This window comes from Sturnira hondurensis, unplaced genomic scaffold (assembly GCF_014824575.4).
Source record: "Sturnira hondurensis isolate 20B ecotype Veracruz unplaced genomic scaffold, ASM1482457v3 Scaffold0007208, whole genome shotgun sequence".
Lineage (NCBI taxonomy): Eukaryota > Metazoa > Chordata > Mammalia > Chiroptera > Phyllostomidae > Sturnira > Sturnira hondurensis.
Genome location: NW_028079839.1, coordinates 5,637,602 through 5,649,907, shown reverse-complemented (window position 1 = coordinate 5,649,907; position 12,306 = coordinate 5,637,602). Strand labels below are relative to the sequence as shown.

General features: G+C 62.0%; 1 protein-coding gene across 2 annotated transcripts in view; it reads left to right on the top strand.

Annotated features, from left to right (window-relative positions):
* Positions 1–10,634: 10,634 nt before the first annotated feature.
* Positions 10,635–12,306, top strand: part of CFAP46 (cilia and flagella associated protein 46) — a 56,626-nt gene continuing 54,954 nt past the window's right edge. For both annotated transcript variants that reach the window (XM_037051251.1, XM_037051250.1), the window contains exons 1-4: positions 10,635–10,723; positions 10,986–11,110; positions 11,290–11,421; positions 11,931–11,995. In XM_037051251.1, coding sequence (XP_036907146.1) covers positions 10,675–10,723; positions 10,986–11,110; positions 11,290–11,421; positions 11,931–11,995 — 371 coding nt within the window. In that variant the 5' untranslated portion in view covers positions 10,635–10,674. The remainder of the gene's footprint in view (positions 10,724–10,985; positions 11,111–11,289; positions 11,422–11,930; positions 11,996–12,306) is intronic.

The window sequence follows — 12,306 nt, the reverse complement described above, 5'->3', positions numbered from 1 at the left end:
GGCAGGGGCCCCCAGGGCCCCTGTCCTGCCCCCACAATGGCTGGGTTCAATGTTTCCGGCATAATTCACTCGGTCGTGTCTTCACAGCTCATTTGGAATCTGAACCTGAGGAGTTCAAAATTTTCTTGGGTAAAGAAAATGCTCCTTCTTAGTTCAATTTTTGGATTTTTCTCCCGACTTTCCCAATTTTGGGGTTGGCTGTACAGATTAAATCCTGCAATGTAACATCTCTTTAAACTAAATATAACTCTAAAGGGAAAGTTTATTATAAAAGATTTTCCTGAAATACTCTGAAACTGCATTTACTTGAGACTAAGTTGATTAAAAATTTATTAGCTTTTATTTGAAACTCATTTTATCTCTTAGCTCGGGTGAAGGATTCTCCCTCCTCATCTACATATATTTTAAACATTAATGTGTTTCTTCAGATAATGTTTTCTCTACAAAACAGAAAGTTTAAGAATTTATGTCCTAACGAACTTAAAACGCTCCTTCAACCTCAGGGCTCGTTGGAGGGACGTGTTAGTTTCCTTCCCGTGGAACGGCTGCTCTGTGGCTCCCACACGCGTCCTCGCACTTGAGTGGGGAGAACCCGCTGGGCAGGGCAGGCCAGGGCAGGGGTCCCCAGGGCCTCACCTCCCCGCCCCAGCGCCACCCACAGCCGGGGACTCACTGGGGACCCCTTGCTCTGCTTCCCCTTGCCGTCTTGCTCTGTTTTTCTGTAACAGAAGAGGCTTAACTGGTTCTGTGACATGTGACGCTGCTGGTCGACATCCCAGCTACACAGACAACCACCAGGGAAGCAAAAATCTTTTCCAAAATCCAGCTGCTCAGCACTCATACCTCTTTGCACAGCTCCAGCTGGAGAGGAAGAAGTCACTTCTGAGAACTGGCATAAAATACACATGGTGTTTTAACAAAACGTACACAATTAATGTTACTGGAAATCTACCTGAGAAGAGTCCGTTGAAGGGATGGTGATGGGACCATCAGGGGACAGTTTCCCTCCCGTGAGGCGCTGCCTCCACCCCTGACAGCGGCCCTGGTGGCTCCACAGGACCCCAGAGCCCCCACGACCTCAGTGGCTGCAGGTGTACCTGGCATCAGAGGCTTTGAAAGCTCTGCAGACTGAGGCCGGCCTGGCTGGAGGGTCCCTCCAAGGATGTGCTTGGGAGGAGACAGGTGCCGTGCTGGGAGCAGAGAGCCGCAGGATGGAAACGGCTGCCCTGCCCACCTGTAGGGATGTGAGGATGCAGCTGGCTGACCTCTGGGCAAACCTGGGGTCCAGCTGCCTGTCCCTGCCACAGGGTGGGGCTGTTGGAGGTGAGGAGGTGAGGGGCAGTCAGTGGCGATGGTGCAGAGAGGAAGGGTCAAGTCTGAGGCCCCAGGCCACCTGGAGCCCTCATCGGTCAGGCTGACAGTGCTGTGACCACGGGCCTTCTGCTCCCTGCAGTGCCGCAGGTGCGCCTCACGGTCCCCTGGCGGACCTGTCCCTTCCCCTCGCGGGCCTCTGAGAGCCAGGGCAGATCAGAGGAGCCAGCAGGGGCCCGGGGTGGGGACAGGGCCCCTTAATCTCACCGGGCTGTTCTGGACAGGCAGCACCAGGCCGGCCTTCGTTGCCCGCCGGCTTATAGCCCTGAGATCAGACCTCAAAGGCCCCCCCCCCCACACAGCTGACCGGCCTGCAGACCGGCCCTCAAAGGCGGCCCAGGGCCAGCTTCCTGGGAGTGGGCCCGGCGCGGCCCAAGGATGTGCCTGCAGCTCTGAGCGCCTTCAAATGGCCGAAGAACCACTGGGCTTTTCATCCGTGCGTCAAAAATAAAACGGTGCAGACTTTGTATGGCGTGATCCACAAAGAGAAGGCGCCCTGCGGGGCTTCGCCGGACAGCACTCCCGAGGCTGCTGTGAGAAAGGGCGGGTTTTTAACGAGCTCAGGGTTGCAGAGACCAGAGGGCTCGCGGTGCCGGCTCCCGGTCCCCGGCTCTCTGCGCGGCCCCGACGCGGCCCTCACGCTGGGCTCCAGCTGAAACGACAGGTGTCGCCCTCTGGCGGCCCTCTGGAGCATCGGGGGGACCTGCCCAAGCCAGAGCCGGGGCTGCGGGCGTGGGGGTGGGGTGGGGCTGCTCTTGGCGCCCAGCCCTCCCAGACGCCCAAGGGCTGGGGTGGGGCCCTCACGCAGGGCTGACCCCGGGCAGCAGGAGGCTCGCCGGTTCTGCAACAGGGCGGGGAGGTGGAAAACCAGGGCCCGAAAACGCCGCCCGCGCGGGCCTGGAGATCGGCGGCAGTCCCTCCGGGCTCGGGCCTCTGCTGTCGGAACCTGGGGATCTCGGGAGCGGCCCCGCGGCCTGGTTTGCAGCCAATGGGTCAGAGGCAGGGGGAGGCTGGTGTGGCCTCGGGAACAGGCCTCGTGGACTCGGGCGGTGACCCGGCTCCGTGTTTTGTCGGAAGAAAAGAGGCAAACCGGGTCTGCTGGTTCCTCCGCACTTTCTGAGCTTTACTTAGGAAGCTAATTACTCAACTGGGCCCTGGGCTTCCCTGAGGGTCCTGGGTCACAGGGTGGGGGAGGGGGCTCGTGAGCAGTGGGTCTGCGGAGGCGGGGCCCAGCCCAGACTCCTGCCCTGCTCCGGTGGAAAGGCAGCTACTGGGTGGCTTCCACCTGTCACTTGCTTGTTCAGAAACACGTGTTCGTTTTGTTGTTTAAAAGACTATTTATTTTTAGAGAGAGGGGAAGGGAAGGAGAAGGGAAGAAGAGTGGGAGAGAAACATCAGTGTGTGGTTGCCTTTCGCGCGCCCCCTACTGGGGACCTGGCCCGAAACCCTGACATGTGCCCTGACTGGGAATCAAACTGCTGACTTTCCAGTCCACAGGCCAGCGCTCAACCACTGAGCCACACCAGCCAGGGTGGGATGACTTCAGCTCACCCCTCGGTCGGAACTCCCCTCCCAGGACACCCGGGTTCGTTTCCTTTCACGGCCCTCGGTAACCCTCTGAAAACTTCCTGCGGTCAGTGGCAGCGCGCTGGGTGTCCTCGTGCACCAGGAAGACCCCTCCAGTGTGCAGGACGTCTCCAAGCCAGCGCAGGGCCACCTTCTGGCCCGGCACGACCTGCTGTTGCATCCGAAGGGGACGCCCGAGTGCCGCTGCGCAGGGCGGAGAAGCAGGTTCGAGCCCGTGACGAACACAGGTCGCACCAGGAGGGGGCGCCCTTTGTTACAACTGAAAACAGACCAGCGGCCTGAGCACTGCCCGTGACCCCGGCCGTTGGGCAAGAGCTTCGTGCCGGCCGCCCCCTGTCCCTTCCGCAGCGGCGGGGGCCTCACCTGGGGGCCCTCTGGAGACAGCCCGGCCCCCCAGGGCCCCAGCAGGAGGAGCCAGGTGTCCGGGTGCCGGCAGGCACCTCTTTCGCACGCAGCCCGCACCTGACAAACGAAAGTGCCCACGGAGGTTTCCAGGTCACTGAGGGGGCGGTCGGGCCTTTTAAACCGATCGCTGGAACTTTTTATAGAAAGACAGAGGTGGATTCTTCTCTTCTTGCTCCACGGTTCCTGCCACCCAAGGTCAGGTCTGTCTTCAAAATCTAAGAAAAAGGCTCCATAAAGTTCGGTGAATCGCACATTTATACCTTTCTGAGCAGGCGTTCTTTTCCGAAGCCAGAGGGTGGGGTGTCTGTGATCTGCGCAGCAAGCCTTCATCACGGGAAAGGCCGCCGCGCCATCCTCCGCGCACCGGGAGCAGAGCTGGCCGTGACACGCTGCACACGCTGCCCTCCAGGAAAGGCCGCCTGCGGGGCCGGGGCCCACCTGGGACCCTTCCCGGACGGGGAGGGGCAGCCGGAGGGGTGTCTGGCACAGCGGAGGGGTGCGCGCCCCAGTCGCGGGTGAGATCGGGGTCTGGGGCCCCTCCGGTGGGTGTGTTCTCGGCTCGCGATCAGCAGTGACCTGTGTGGTGAGTCGTTTCATGTGTCACACCCTGCGGGTGCCGCGACACTTCACCCACCAGGCTCGGAGCCCCGGCGTCCTGCCTGCCCACGGGAGGTGGGGAGCAGAGGGCGCACGGCCCCGAGGCCCAGCTTTCCTGCTGGGCGGCGCCTCGGCGCTGGGGCTTGGCTGCAGGGCGAGGGCGCCCTCCGCTGGCCGCCCGTGGTGCCTGCACCCGGGGCCCCGATCCTCAGCCCGGCACCAACTGGCCTCACGCCTCCCCTGCGACCTTGTCAGATTTCTGGTGTTTCCCTGGGTGATATCGTGATTCGCAACAGGAAATACATTTTTGGTCTTTGTCCCCACTGCTGGCCCAGAGCTCCTAAAACCCTTGGAATTCCCTAAACGATGAGAGAGATAAGGGTGTCTTTTAGGTTAACGAGGAGACTTTGGAAAGCCCCTCGGGATGGGGCTGGTGTCGGGACCCCCCTGACATGGGGGTTGGAACGGGCAGTCCCCACTCCCAGGCCCCCAGGGAGGGAGGGGGCTGGAGGTTGTATCGGTCACTATCGCCAAAGAGTTCATCCATCTTGCCTGTGGAACGAAGCCTCCACAAAACCCCAAGGGGACGGGGCTGGGAGAGGTGGTGAGCGTGTGGAGGTCTGGGGGGTGGCACTCCCGAGAGGACGTGGAAGCCCCGCCCCTTCCCCAGACCCTCCCTTCCACCCGCTGGCCCGTCTGTCCTTCTATGGTGACCTGGTGATCTAGTGAGGCGATCGTTCCTCTGAGTTCTGTGATCTGCTCTCAGTCCGACCCGAGGAGGGCATCATGGGACGAGGTGACAGCCTGGATTTGTGACCGGAGTCTGAGATGGGGCAGGGGGTTGTCTTGGGGGATTGAGTCCTGACCCTGTGGGGCCTGACCCCGTGTCCAGGTGGAGCTGGGTAGGACGGCAGGACAGGTGGCTGATGCTGGAGACTTGCCTGTGGCAGGGCCCCCCAACACACACGTCAGACCCTTGCGCTGGGTCCCGTTTACTAAAGTCTCGGATGGAGCTCGGGTGGAGACGCAGCTGCTCTGTCTTCTCCGTGCAGGGGGTCTGTGGGGGGACGGTGGATCGGTGCCCCTCAAAAAGAAGGTCCATACCCCAGCCCCTGGTCCCTGTGGGGGCGACTTTACCTGGAAATGAGGTCTCTGTAGGTGTGAGTAAGGGTCTTGGGATGAGGTCACCCCAGATTCGAGGGCCCTCATACCAGTCACTGGAGTCCTGATGAGACAGAGAAGAGGGAGGCTTGGGACAGACACACAGGGCAGGGATGGGCAGGGACTGGGGCCATCTGGCCACCAGGAGCTGGAAGTGCCAGGACGGAGCCAGCCCCTCACCCCCGGTGCCCTGGAGGGACTCTGACCTGCAGCTGGGACTTCTGCCTCCAAGACTGAGAGAGGCACTAGGAAACCAATGCCTGGGGTCCCCAGTCCCATCACATCCTCCACCGAGGATGTGGCTTTGGGGACGCTGTCGGCAGCAGTCTGGGGGGAACCTTGCCCTGTGGGGGTGTGGGGCAGCCAGCTCAGATCCTGCAGGCTGCCCCCCCCGAGGGCGGGGATGCTGACACAGGGAAGGTGCCAGGTAAGGTCGGGGGCAGTGGACGGGCAGAGGGAGAGGAAGGACCCGGGACAAGCCGAGGTGTCGCTCTGCTGGGAAGAGGAGAGGAGACCTCAGAAGGGATGGGGCTCAGAGGCTGCTCAGGAGAGTTATTGGAGCACGGTGGGCGTTCACAGGACAAACGTGGGAGCTCCTCCACGTCTCGTCTTCAGTCACTGCGTTTGTCAACATCCAGGTTGTCACTGGGGGCGGGAGGTTATTTAAGTTTTAATCTCAGTAACTCAGACGAGGGCCGTTACTCTTGTCCCCGTTTTCCCTCTTGGGAAAGATCGGGAGCTCCTTGACGAAAGAAAAGTAAGTGGCAAGGCGAATAAACAATGGAACAGCAAACTGCTTAATTTTTCCTGGTGCCGTGCATGCGTCCGCTGGTGAGAGGGGGCTCCTTGCGTTGTGCTAACAAGGCCACCAGGGGGCGCGCGGTGGTGGGCAATGTCTTCCCGATCGCTGGGGCGTCGATCGTTTGAAACTGGGGAGGCCGCGGTTCCCGTCCTGTCCCCGTTCATTGAAGGGAGACGTTTGTGCCCAGGACACCTCCCACAACGCGGGGTCCGGGCTCCGTCCCCGGAAAACGCTGGTCAGTTCAGCCGCCATCTATTCCCACTGCCGCTTCCAGGACGGTGGGTGGCCTGGGCGTCCCTCCTGGAGGAGACTCCCGTGCACACCAGGGGCACATGCAGAGGTTTGTCACACGCACTCATACACACACTCACACCGGCACATGCATGCTGTCACACATGCTCACGCACACACTCACACAGCATACACTCACATTCACACCCGCACATTCGCAGGATGGAGGGAGGCCCCTCACACCAGCACAGGCTGCCCTCTCCCGGGGGCTCCCAGGACAGAAATGCTGGCACTGTGCCTGCCTCCTGCACCCTCCGCCCCTGTTCCGGCCCCGCCTGTGGGAGCAGCAGCAATGCCAACCTCAGTCGGAACCGCCCCAGATTTCAGGACACCTGCTGGCCTCGTCAGTGGTGGCAGCTCCCTCCTGCCGCCACAGCATCACGACCCCACGTCCCCTTGCCCCTGCCCACCCGGTTGGCTCGGCTTGATGGCTGCAGACCGATGTCCTGGCCTGCTGCCACCCACAGACCTGGAGGCCTGAGCGAGCCAGTCTGGACTCATGACCACCCCCTTCCCAAGGACAGCCCTCGGTGCCTCGTGCCCGGGCCCAGGGCCTCGGGGCTGACGCGTAGTGGTGGCTTCAGCTCGGCTGCAGGAGGGCCCCTGTGCTGGCAGCGTGAGGTGGGGGCACATTCTCTCTGAAGGACTCTGGGAGCACAGTCTGGGAGCTAGGCTGGTGACTGGTCCTGGCTGGTCCTGTGTGCATGGCCCAGTCCCCAGAGGCCCCGTTCTGCCCCCTCCCCTGCTCACCAGCTCAGCTGCCTTGTCTGGTGGGTGGGGTGTGTGGCCATCCCCACTAGGCAGACCTGGGCACTGAGGCCCCTGGCACTGGGCTGGCTCAGCCCCAAGGTCAGCACCTGCTGCCAGAGGGGGCTTGGCTTTGTTGTGGGCCTGCCCTAGCTGCAGGCTGAGATGAGGGTCTGACTCGAGTTTACTGGGAAGGTGTCTCGGGAGCACTGTGGGGTGGGGGGATGGGAGACAGGAGGGGACACAGGACCTGCCCGGAGCTCTGTGCTGTTGGGACCCAGGACAGGCAGAGAGCTGCAGGCAGAGCTCTCACCCAGGCCCCCAGCAGCCTCCTTGGGGGGCAGTGGGGGCAGCCGCAGCAGCCTGGTGAGGAGAGAGGGGGTTTGAGCTGCTGGGAAGGTCATGGGGGAGCCTCAGGCCCCCAGAAGCAGGGGAGGCCAGATGCTGAGAGTGGTTGCACAATCCAAATGCCCCCTCCCTCGTGGAAGTGGCGCTCCCTCTCCAGGCAGCGCATGGCCTCCAGGGCTGAGGGGACGCTCAGGCTGGAGCCAGTGCTGCTCAGTAATGGGGCTCCATGCATCCAGCCCTGCAGGACCCCAGGCCCAGCCTCTGAAAAGCAGAGTGCCACCAGGGCCACCAGGGTCCCTGCTCCAAGCGGGCCAGCTGTGCAGTGGGACCAAAGGGCCAGGCTGCTGGTCGGACGCACCTGGCTTATTTGGGCAGTGATGCTCTCATGGCCTCAGGGCTGCTCTCCGCTCACTTTCCCGGTCGAAACCCTTGTGAACGGTCACCGATCGGCACACAAGTGGCCGCCTCTTCTGGGACTGCGCCCCCCTCAGTCTCTGTGGGGGACTGGCTCCTGCCCCCGAGGACACCTGAGTCCAGAGGCTCAAGTATTTGGTGTTGGCTTTGCATGTAGCCTGCGCACACTCTCCGGCCCATGAAGAATCACCTCCAGCCTCGAGATGACCCCTGATGCAGGGTGAATAGTTGTTACACTGTGTTGTTTAGGGATCAACTCTGGATTTTTCTAAAAAAATGTATTTTCGCTCCTCAGTTGAATTCGTAATCACAGAATCCTCAGATCTGGAGGCAGGTGGCCCTGCAGAGCCTCACCACAGAGGAGACCACCAGGCACAGAGACACTTAGCGTCATAGCACTCTCGGGCTGAGGCTGGCTGCCCCCTGCTTACAGGGACCGGGCTGGATCTGGGGGCTCAGGGCTCTGGCCCAGGGCATTGGCTGGCTTGACCACCTACTCCCTTCTCAACCCCCATGGCCTCCTCGTGCAGGTCTGCGCTGCAGCCTGGATGCCCCAGGATGCCCACCCCTGGCACGGCTGCCCCACCTCATCCACCATCCAGGGAAGAGGCTTCAGTACAGCCTGGGAGTCACAGCATTGCCCCAAGAAAGGATAGGGCCCCTGAGCACCCATGGGCCCGGTGTGCAGGGCCCTGGAGACCAGGAGCCCGGGGGGTGCCCTGTCCCCACACTGGGGCCCACTGTCAAGACTCACACCCTGCAGGGCCCTGTGGCACCCACCAAAGGCTGAGCGCTGCCAGGACATCAGGGAACAGAAACGCCCATCCCTCTGGAACTGTGTGGGGTGTCCCAGGACCGAGAGCACCTGGAGGGCAGGCCAGCACTCAGCAGAGCGGAGTTGGCACTTGGGTGCCAGGCCGGCAGGGGCCCAGCCAACAGCCCAGTTTGGTTGCCAACTTGGACGGGCCGACTGTGACAGTTTCTATTTCTAGCCAATCTCTGTGCAGCCCATCAGAGCTGGCTGCTCTCAGGTTTAACAGCCAGCTGCCTGTGGAGTCCATGCTGAGAGACTAACAGGAAGTGCGTTTGCTGGTGGTGGGAGGGCGGGTGGCCTGCTGAACAGGTGGCTAAAAATACCAGTTGGTGCCTCAGGGAAGGCAGAGCAGCAGATTATCAGGAGGCTGTTTCCTCCTCGAAGGCACAGGACAGTCTCCGCAGACCAGCCTACCCCTCGGTAGTCAGGGCCCTCTGTGGCAGAGCCGGCAAAGGCAGAGGTCTGGGCACTGGATTACCCTATAGCCGCCCCCCTGGAGCACCACCCCCGAGCACTGCCACGCACTAGCCTGGGCTCCCCACTCAGCAGTGGGTCTGCCACAGCCCCCCAGACCCGGGCAGGTCCCTGACTTACCGTGGATGGACAAACTCAGGCTCAGTGGTTCCCGGCCCGCATCTGCTGAGTGAGGAGTTAATGACGGAGCGGCCCGAACCTTGGGCTTCACCACAGCCTGTGCCCACCCCCACCGGCTGTGACCCATGGGCCCCATGCCCTGCCTGTGGGATGGAGGGAGTCAGCCTGGCCTCCTGGGGCAGCAGCAAGTGACCAGCCCTGGCCTTAGGCCTTCGCTGCGGGCGCCTGCTGTGCTTTCTGGCCAGCGGGCCCGGCCTGGCCCCAGCCCTGCTGGCCAGGCCTCCCTTCCTCTGTCCCTTTGCCTTTCGCTCCTCACAGCTCAGGACACATTTCGATGTACACATCTGCTCCTGCGCCATCCCGGGGAGAGTGCGTTGGGGCTGGCCACGGCTCTCAAAACTGCGTCAGCGTCCTGCATGCAAGGTCAGTGCATCCCCTGAGAGGTCAGTCTCCCCTCACATTCCCCACCCACAGTTCCTGGATCCCATCTTGACGTCCTGCCTGACCAGAGGCCCAGGAGCTTCTTCTGGGGGACCCCCGCTGGGCAGAGCGCAGGTGGGAGGAGCACTGAGCCCGAGTGCAGGTGGACCCTGGCCTCCAGGGAGTGTGCACTGGGTTCCTCCTCCAGGTGGCTCCAGGCTATTCTCCCCCCAAATGCACCTGACTTCCCACCTCCCCCACCCCACCCCACTTCTCCCCCAAACCAGTGTCTGTCAAACCTTTGTCTCTTCCCACACAGACAGATGAAGGGTGCTGGCTAGTGCATCAGCCCACGGTTCCCTTATTGGGAGATTGTCACACTGAGCGCAGCTGGTGCCTTGTCTCGGAGGTGTGCTCCGCCAGCGGGGTGTCTCTCACAGGTCTGCGGGATGGCGGGGGAGGTCAGCTGTGGGCCCCAGGCCAGCCAGAGTTTTTAGGGGTTGCCATCAGTCTTTCTTTCTTTTTTTAAATATTTTTATTTATTTATCTTTAGAGGGGAAGGGAAGGAGAGAGGGAGAGAAATATCAATGTGTGGTTGCCTCCCATGCATCCCCTGGTGGGAACTGGCCTGCAACCCAGGCATGTGCCCTAACTGGGAATCCAACTGCGATCCTTTGGTTTGCAGGCCTGCGCTCAATCCACTGAGCTACACCAGCCAGGGCTCAGTCTTTCTTTTACCGTCTCTGAGCTTTGTGTCACTTGTACCCTCCCCAGACCAAGAATTTTTATGGTTACACGCCTTCTCTTGGAATTTCTTAGTCTCCTTCTGTTTTCTGTTTAACCTGTTGATTCCTGTAGAGCTATCCCGGTGTAAGAGTGAGGCCGATGCCAGGTCAGCGCTTTGTTCCCTCATCCGTCAGAGCCGCCGGCTGTCCCCTGCTAAGGCTCTGGGGAACCCAGCCACCTTCGCACATTTGCAGGAACCACGGGGACTGGGAGGGCTACGGGCACTTCGCTTTCCGGACGAGTGTGGCTCCGCTGCCGACCCGTAGTGCGGTCCGCGTCCCCTGTCGCTGGGCAACCGCCGCCGAGCGGGAGAGACGAGCGGCTCGGCTGCGGCACCATGGACCCGGTCATCACGCAGGAGCTGACCCGCGCCGAGAGCCAGCAGGGTGCGCAGGGCCGGGGCGCGGAGACCGATCCCTATCCTCAGCGTGTTGGGCTGGGGCGGCGGCCGGAGCCAGCGGCTGCCCTTCCCGCCCCTGGGGCGGGAGGGCTTGGCGGGAGTGTCGGGTCGCCGGAGGGGACCGCGGGTGCGGCCGCGGGAGGGCGCAGCCCTGGAGCCGCTAGTCTGACTCGGGTTCTTGTGGGACGGTCTGCACCGCCCCCCGCTGCTCGGTGCTCACCGGCCATCCTCACCGACTGTCCCGACAGATGTCGCCGCCCTAAAGAGGGCTTACGAGCTGATCAAGTCCGCTAACCTGGCCAAGTCCGAGTTCGACCCCAGCGAGAGCTTCAGCCCCGACCTGTTCGTTCTGTGCGCGGAGCAGGCCCTGAAGGTCGTAGTCCCAGGGCCCCGGGGCTGGGGGTCTGCCGGAAGCGGCGGGGGGCGGGGCCGGGGGCCGGGAGGTGCCCCCGAGAGACACTGCCGCCCCCGCCGGGCCCCCCGCCGTCCTCCTTCTCTGCCCGTTCCCAGGGAGCGGTGTGATTATAGCGACTTGGCGGTGTTCTCCCGCAGATGGGGCAGCCGGAGGTGAGCGAGGACTGCATCCAGATGTACTTCAAGGTGAAAGGGCCCGTCACCCAGTTCCTGGGCCGAGCGCACCTGTGCAGAGCCCAGCTGTGTGCCCCCAAGTCCACGGACAATCTGGTGAGAGTGGGGCCCCTGAGCCACCTCCTGTGTCCTGTGGTTTTGTCCCACTTCCTGTGGACCCCAGGGCTCCCCCCCACCATCTCAGCACCCACCCAAGGGGAGGCGTCTGCCCACCTGTGCTTACCCCTGAGGCTGCCTCTGTGCTCCTCAAAATCCCAACGGTCCATATTGTGTCCTCCTTTCAAAATTGTGTCTGGCTGCACAAATCTTAGAGTGTTTTTCATCGAGAGTTACGTTTCCTGTTGGTTTCCTCCCTGAGCCCGAGTCCTACTTGCATCCCCTTGGACATTTGACCTGTGCCTCCTGGCATCATGGCCACGGCCCCACCAGCCACCCCTGAGCCAGAGGAGAACTTGCAGGGTGGAAGCCAGGCTGCCTCTCGTCCGGCTCCCGCTGGGCACGGGGCTGGTGGGACGGCTCTGGTGGGCCTGGGGTTCACGGCGTAACCAGGAGCCACGACTGCTGCGTCAGTGGCAGCCTGGGTTTCCTTGTGCTTTCTGTTTCAGGAGGAGTTTGAAAACTGTGTGACTCAGTACATGAAGGCCATCAGCTTCGCCAAAGGAGAACCCAGGTGGGCTGTGGGTCTGGCCTGGGCCTGTGTGGGAAGGTTGGGCCGGAGTCCACTACGTGGTTCTCTGCTCGGATGGTAGGGGTTGTTCCTGCTCTTGTTTTTAATGCACTTCAGTGTCACGCACATCTCTAAGGTAGAGCTGGGCCGCAGGGACTGTCCCCATTGTTGTACCCTCTGCTCTGACCAGCAGTTTCTGGGACCTCCAGGTGACCTTTGCCAGCTTTCTCCTTGGGCCTCTTTTCATCGGTTCCCTGGCCTTTTGGGGGTTCAGCGTCTCGGTTTCCTCCCTGTGCTGCCCCCACTGGCCTGTC